This window comes from Nicotiana attenuata, chromosome 2 (assembly GCF_001879085.1).
Source record: "Nicotiana attenuata strain UT chromosome 2, NIATTr2, whole genome shotgun sequence".
Classification (NCBI taxonomy): Eukaryota; Viridiplantae; Streptophyta; class Magnoliopsida; order Solanales; family Solanaceae; genus Nicotiana; species Nicotiana attenuata.
The window spans coordinates 77,063,428-77,071,576 of NC_031990.1; the positions used below are offsets into that span (position 1 = coordinate 77,063,428).

Sequence of the window (8,149 nt, forward strand, 5' to 3'; positions counted from 1 at the left end):
AGCCAGGCTAGGAGCGGGGGGTAGAGGGCCAGTAGAGGTGGAGGTAGAGATCGATAGAGGTCGGAGGCTCGGACCGCTAGAGGTAGAGGCCAGCCAGCAGCCGATCGTCCCAGAGACATGACTCAGGGAGGTGGGGCCCAGCCCCGGTGTTATGCTTTGCCAGCCAGGCCAGAGGCTGAGTCTTCAGATGCAGTTATTACAGGTACTATTCTGGTCTGTGATAGGGATGCTTCAGTGCTATTTGACCCTGGGTCTACGTATTCATATGTGTCGTCCTATTTTGCACCCTACTTGGCTATGCCTAGTGATGCTTTGGGTATTCCTGTTTATGTATCTACACCGGTGGGTGATTCTATAGTGGTCGACCGAGTTCATCGTTCTTGTGTGGTAGTGTTTGAGGGTCTTGAGACCCGTGTTGATTTATTGCTCTTAGACATGGTGGATTTCGACGTTATATTAGGGATGGATTGGTTGTCCCCGTATCATGCTATCTTGGATTGTCACGCCAAGACCGTGACCTTGGCTTTGCCAGATTTGCCCCGATTGGAGTGGAGAGGGACCCCAGGTCATGCCACCCGCAGTGTCATTTCATATGTTAAGGCTCGACGCATGGTCAAGAAAGGGTGTTTAGCTTATTTGGCATATGTTCGTGATTCCAGCACAGAGGTTCCTTCTATTGATTCTGTTCCTATTGTTCGGGAGTTCCCCGACGGTTTTCCCGTTCAGACCTGCCGGGTATGCCGCCCGACAGGGATATTGATTTCTGTATTGATCTGGCCCCAGGCACGCAGCCCATTTCTATTCCGCCGTATCGCATGGCCCCGCCAGAGTTGAAGGAGTTAAAGGACCAGTTGCAAGATTTGCTAGAGAAGGGTTTTATCAGGCCTAGTGTTTCTCCTTGGGGTGCGCCAGTGTTATTTGTGAAGAAAAAGGATGGATCGATGAGGATGTGCATTGATTACCGGCAATTGAACAAGGTGACGATAAAGAACAAGTTTCCACTGCCGAGGATTGATGATTTGTTTGACCAGCTTCAGGGTGCAAAGGTGTTTTCAAAGATAGACTTGAGATCTGGCTACCATCAGCTGAGGATTAGGGCATCCGATGTCCCTAAGACAGCATTCCGCACTCGGTACAGGCATTATGAGTTCCTGGTCATGTCATTTGGGTTGACCAATGCCCCAGCAGCATTCATGGAGTTGATGAACCGAGTGTTCAGGCCATATTTGGACATGTTCGTGATAGTCTTTATTGATGATATTTTGGTGTACTCCCGCAGCCAGGAGGAGCACGAGCAGCACCTTAGAGTGGTTCTTCAGACTCTGAAGGATAGTCAGTTATATGCTAAGTTCTCCAAGTGCGAGTTCTGGTTGAGTTCGGTTGCATTTCTGGGTCATGTTGTATCAGCAGAGGGTATTCAGGTGGACTCGAAGAAGATTGAGGCAGTCAAGAACTGGCCTCGACCAGCATCAGCTACAGAGATTCGGAGTTTTTTGGGGTTAGCAGGTTATTACTGCCGGTTCGTGGAGGGATTTTCATCCATAGCAGCCCCGATGACCAGATTGACCCAGAAGGGTGCCCAGTTCAGATGGTCGGATGAGTGTGAGGCGAGCTTTCAGAAGCTCAAGACAGCTATGACTACGGCACCGATATTGGTTTTGCCCACGGGCTCAGGGCCTTATACAGTTTATTGTGATGCTTCCCGTATTGGGCTTGGTGCGGTATTGATGCAGGATGGCAGAGTCATTGCTTATGCTTCGAGGCAGTTGAAGATCCACGAGAAGAATTATCCGGTTCATGATCTCGAGTTGGCAGCCATAGTTCATGCTTTGAAGATTTGGAGGCATTACCTATATGGTATGACGTGTGAAGTGTACACTGATCACAAGAGTCTGCAATACTTGTTCAAGCAGAAGGAGTTGAACTTGAGGCAGCGGAGGTGGTTGGAGCTGTTGAAGGATTATGATGTTACTATTTTGTACCACCCGGGGAGGGCCAATGTGGTGGCCGATGCGTTGAGTAGGAAGTCCGCCAGCATGGGTAGTCTTGCTTATGTTCCGGTCTGCCGGAGACCGCTTGCTTTGGATATTTAGGCCTTGGCCAATCGATTTGTGAGGTTGGACATTTCTGAGCCTAGAAAAGTGTTAGCTTGTACGGTCGCTCGTTCTTCATTATTGGAGCGTATCCGTGATCGGCAGTTTGATGATCCCCATTTGTGTGTCCTGAGAGACACGGTGCAGCGTGGAGGTGCCACGAAGGTGACCTTAGATGATGATGGTGTTTTGAGGTTACAGGGGCGAGTTTGTGTGCCCAATGTCGATGGGATTCGAGAGTTGATCTTAGCAGAGGCCCATAGCTCTCGGTATTTTATTCACCCGGGCACCGCGAAGATGTATCAGGACTTGCGGCAGCTTTATTGGTGGCGTAGGATGAAGAAAGATATTGTTGCATATGTGGCTCGATGTTTGAACTGTCAACAGGTTAAGTATGAGCATCAGAGGCCTGGTGGTTTGTTCCAGAGGATTGAGCTTCCCAATTGGAAGTGGGAGAGGATTACCATGGATTTCGTTACTGGACTTCCGTTGACTCGGAAGAAGTTTGATGCTATTTGGGTCATTGTTGATAGGCTGACCAAGTCAGCGCATTTTATTCCTGTTGCAGCCACTTATTCATCAGAGAGGTTAGCTAAGATCTACATCCGAGAGATTGTTCGCCTTCATGGGGTGCCTGCATCTATCATTTCGCACCAGGGTACGCAGTTTACCTCGCGTTTCTGGAGAGCAGTTCAGCAGGAGTTGGGCACCCAGGTTCAGTTGAGCACAGCGTTCCATCCTCAGACGGACGACCAGTCCGAGAGGACTATTCAGATATTGGAGGATATGCTCCGAGCCTGTGTCATTGATTTTGGAGGCTCGTGGGACTAGTTTTTGCCTTTAGCAGAGTTCGCCTACAGCAACAGCTACCAGTCCAGCATTCAGATGGCTCCATATGAGGCGTTGTATGGTAGGCGATGTCGGTTTCCAGTCGGGTGGTTTGAGCCGGGAGAGGCTCGGTTATTGGGTACAGATTTAGTTCAGGAGGCCTTGGATAAGGTCAAGATCATTCAGGACAGGCTTCGTTCGGCTTAGTCGCGGCAAAAGAGTTATGCGGATCGTAAGGTTCGAGATGTAGCTTTCATGGCTGGTGAGCGGGTCTTGCTCCGAGTGTCGCATATGAAATGCGTGATGAGATTTGGGAAGAAGGGCAAGCTTAGCCCTAGGTTCATTGGTCCATTTGAGATTCTCGATCGTGTGGGAGAGGTGGCTTACAGACTTGCCCTGCCGCCCAGCTTGTCAGCCGTGTATCCAGTGGTCCATGTGTCCATGCTTCGGAGGTATCACGGTGACCAGCCCACGTGTTAGATTTCAGCACTGTCCAGTTGGACAAGGATCTGTCTTGCGAGGAGGAGCCGATAGCTATTCTAGACCGGTAGGTTCGACAGTTGAGGTCGAAGAGTTTTCCTTCAGTGCATGTCCAGTGGAGAGGTCAGCCTCCTGAGGAATCGACCTGGGAGTCCGAGTCTGATATGCGGAGCCGCTATCCTCATCTATTTCCCGACTCAGGTACTTCTTTCTTTTGTCCGTTCGAGGACGAACAGTTGTTTTAGAGGTGGAGAATGTGACGACCCAAAGGGTCATCACTAGATTTCTCTCTTTTTCCGTGCTTCCGAGGCCTTGAAAACCTCATTTTTACTTGCCTCGATTTGCGTGCGCAGTCCGGGGGCGTAGCCGGAAAGATTATATGTTAAATTCTGTGAAAAATTTCAAAATGTAGTTTTAAAATGATTAAAGTTGACTTTGGTCAACATTTTTGGTAAACAGACCCGGATCCGTGATTTGACGGTCCCGGAGGGTCCGTAGAAAAATATGGGACTCGGGCATATGTCCGGAGTCGAATTTCGAGGTCTAGAGCCCGAGAAATGAATTTTTCTGTGAAATTATTTTTCTGAAATTACTAAGGAAAATGGAAATGAAAATTGATTAAAAGACTGTGGTATCGGGCTCGTATTTTGGTTCCGACGCCCGGTACAAGTCTTATATATGGTTTAAGCGCTTTCTGTGGAATTTGGTCGAAGTCGGACGTCATTTGTCGTGTTTCGGACCTAAATATCTAAAATTTGAGGTTTATGATGTTTGATGAAAAAGTGATGATTTTGAGGTTCGATTCCTCGTTTATGATGTTATTTTGGCGATTTGATCGCACGGTTAAGTTCGTAGGATGTTGTTGAGTTAGTGTGTGTGATTGGTTAGGAGCCCCGAGGGCTCGGGAGAGTTTTCGGAGGTGTTCGGTTAAGTTCGTAGGATGTTCGTAGGATGTTGTTGAGTGAAAGTCTTCTTCTTTTGCAGCCTATCATTCTTAAATGCGGGATTGGGTCGAAAACCGGTTCCAGCAGGATTTCTGTTGGTTCTTGGTGATGGGTAGGTGTTTTGAGCTGAGTAAGTATTTTGTGGAGTGGGTGCGCGCCATTGTGCATGAGTAGGAGGTTGGGGGTATGTCTGGGCATGGTGGACAGAGAAATGGGGAGCGGGAGGTGGGTAATAATGCTGCGGTGGGCCATATGGGGTGTGTCCGTAGGTTTGGGGGTGAGGGCGAGGTTGGTGATAATAAGGCGATGGACCTCTAGACCAAGCTCTCGATTCCACTACTGCAACTTCTTCTTTCTTCTTCTTTCCCAATACGCCTCCAGTGCCGCTCTGAATAGCCTGAGTAGTTGCTTTGATTGCTGAATAGCTCATAATCTTGTTAGACTTGAGACCCTCTTCCACCGTACTTCCCATTTTCAGAACCATCAAAGCATGCTAACAGCAGAAATGCAAGTACATACAACTGCGGTAATGCCGCATCGTTGATAAAGAACCTTGCCATTCCCAGCAGAGTCGCCAGAGCTGTCACACCTCCTTTTTCGCTTACTACACCCAGTGAAGGGTATAATAAAGGAGTTTTTCCAATTAAAGGACAATCGAAACGGGATTCGTTTATTAAGAAGTTCAGAGTCGCCACTTGGGAGATTTATGGTGTCCCAAGTCACCGGTTTGAATCCCGAATCGAGGAAAGGGTTTGACTCTGTATTAACAGTCGCGAACCAGAAATCCGGGTAAGGAATTCTGTTAACCCGGGAGAAGGGGTTAGGCACTCCCGAGTTCCGTGGTTCTAGCACGGTCGCTCAACTGCTATATTTGGCTAAAGTCTGATTTTAATACATGTCATCCTATGGTGCGTTTTTAAAAAAAATTATTTAACCGCTTTTAATTAATTTTTTATGAAAGTGAATGCCGTTTAAGAGCGTGTTTTTGGATCACGTCACATGAAATGCACCCGGATCCTCGACACCTCTTATTCAACGTTTTGGGATTTGGATTTGGGTCGCATGAAATGCACACCCGTATTTAAGAAGGTAAAATTATTAAAAGCGCGCCTAAAGTGGCTAACGTCTTATTAACTTTGCGGGAAGCCATGAAAATTCGCTAAATGGCATATCTCGAATTTCTAAAATATTTTTAATAAAGCATTTAATGAGGGCCCCGCAATTTAGGCATTTTTATTTGGCGAGGCTCATCCCACTTTTATTTAAAAGCCAATCCTAAAGTGGCTATGTTTTTCTATTTTTGTCTTTGTCTTTAGTAATAAAGAAAAAGTCCTAATTGATTAATATTATAACATCCGGGCCCCAAGCTCAAGTCCGGATTCAAACAAATGGAATAGACCGTTTAATTTGAACCCGCTACTTAACTCGAGAACCTAATGTTACAAATTAGACCTAATGAACCTAAGAGAATTTATTCCCCTGCACACTTGGTAACGTTAACCTGAAATGGCACTGCTCTGTGACGAGTGATTTTGATTTTCATTGAGTAGCTGGGCCACGCCGTTGGGCCCAGTATTAGCAAATCAGAGTCCGTTTTTTGACTAGGTGCAATCCATCCTTAGATGCAATATGGAGGTATAAATGGGCTTCGATTGAAATCAAGCCCAATGCGTCACAGCATAATTTATAGAGGCTAACATGCGCTCAATATGAAACAGGAAAGCTAATTAACAGTTAACTGAATCGTTTCATTTCATTTGGCATGCACTTTGACTAAAACTGTTATGGACTAACTATTTTAAAATAAACACAAAACAACACAACTGCGGAATTGGTTTAAGTCTATCAAACTATGAATTAATTAACTGAATCCAAGCTTTTCAATAGCACTCATGCCTACAAACTCAAAGTTATCTATTAATTTCAAAGGATCGAACTACACGAGATTTAGACTGATAAAATAAGATAGAAAAAATAAGGCAATTCCTGAATTAATCTGTCCATGGTAAGGCAGTACAGTCTACAAAATCCAGTTTAATATACAGATGCAGATTCAAATATGATCCTAAGACTAGTTGCGATACAAATGTGACTTCAGCAAAAAACGAAAAAAGTGCACTTCATTTCACGTCCAAGCTTGGAGATTACACGACATGTACCTGGAATTAAGTCACAAGAGGAGAAGCGTAGGAATCAGCAGTAGCAAATGACAACACAGTAGTTTAGATCTAGCTCACAATCCAGGAACCAATACCAAAATTAATCCATAATTGAAATGTGAAAAACACAACACCAATTTCAACCAAATAGACTTGAATAAATCCCAAATTGACCAAAGTTAAACCCAGGAAGAACCTCTGAAACTTTCAGCAACTAGAAATCGAGATAAGAGATGAAAACCAACAAATAACACCCGAAATCAACCCAGAAATGCAATATAACAGTATTTTTAGGTTTTTATAGCATTTTTCTGTTTGTTATTGGATTTTTGGGGCAGGTTCTTAGGTCTAAGAGAAGGTTTTGAACTTCCTGGGATTGGAAATTCAAATTCTAGGCTTAGAATTGCAGAGAGGGTTTTTGGGGGGGAATTTTGGGGTTCTCCAACTTGTTCAACAAGGCCTTTGGTCATGCCTTTTATAGGCACAATGAGGTGCAGCTTCAGATTTTTAATTTTTTACATATTAGTCCCTCATTTATTTCTACTTAACCCTCTATTTTCTGACTTGTTACTCAAGTCACACCATTATAATTTGAAATTACAAGTAGAACCCCCTTCTAGGTGCTTCTAGGGGCTTCTAATTTCAGTTACTAGAGATTCCTTAAGTTGAATTACCCCTATTACCCTTTTATTAACCCTGAATCTAACCTATGTTAGCTGACCTAACCCCTCCAACTCACCGGGGTCCAAATACCACTCTGCAAATTAATCAGCCAACCAAATCCAATCACAAATCTTAACTACTGATTTCCAAAGTACCACCTACTATTGTCTATTAACCATCAAACAAATTAAGCAAGTAACAACAACAAAATTATTATGAAACCAGATTGAAATAGATTAGTCAATTAACAGAACAAATTCATGCAACTGGCCAACACCCAAAGGATCATGAATCAAAAATCAAATACACAAAATATGAATCAAACGAAATTCTAAGAACACTGAAAGGATGAACTGACAGCTCGAATTTAACTAAATTTATCGGTAACAAATGAGATTATAAATGGACAAGAATCAAACCCTGGATTAACTGCCAGAGAAGAAAAAAAAATCGACAACACAACACAAAACTAAACAGAATCACAAAAGTTAAAATATAGCCAAAATAGAAAGAAACTTACTGATTTTGAACTCCCCATGACTAATTTCGAAATTGATTTTCAGTTAATATTATCTGTCTATCTCGTCAAGATTAGACATATAACATTAGCTAGAAATCACTCGATTACCCGAAACTTCCCAAAACAGGTTGAACTTTGAACCCTAGCTCTGAAATTCACGGAGCTTCACTTGGATTTGAAGGGTTTTGGCTTGGGATTCAGGATGAGGGGATCCAGAAGGCTATAGGGTGTGATTTTTGCCGGATTTGGGGAAGGTAGGGTTTTGCCGGAATCTTTTGATTCAAGATTCGAGGGAATCGGCCAGGATTTGGGGAAAACTAACCATGGATTTGGAGAGGAGAGAAGGAAGTGGTTCAGGGGTGTATTTTTGAGCAAGTTTTTTGGGGGGGGGGGGGTGGCGCCGCGTGCACGGCAGTGGCGGCGCTAGGGTTTGATATATTTGGGGCATTTGGTTAGGATTTG

At 44.4% G+C, this 8,149-nt stretch overlaps 1 protein-coding gene across 1 annotated transcript; it reads left to right on the forward strand.

Annotated features, from left to right (window-relative positions):
• On the forward strand, positions 948-1,367 carry LOC109223104 (RNA-directed DNA polymerase homolog; the record flags this gene model as incomplete). The annotated part of the gene is made up of 1 exon (XM_019387361.1): positions 948-1,367. A coding segment is annotated over exon 1 (420 nt), but the record flags the coding sequence as incomplete, so codon positions are not given.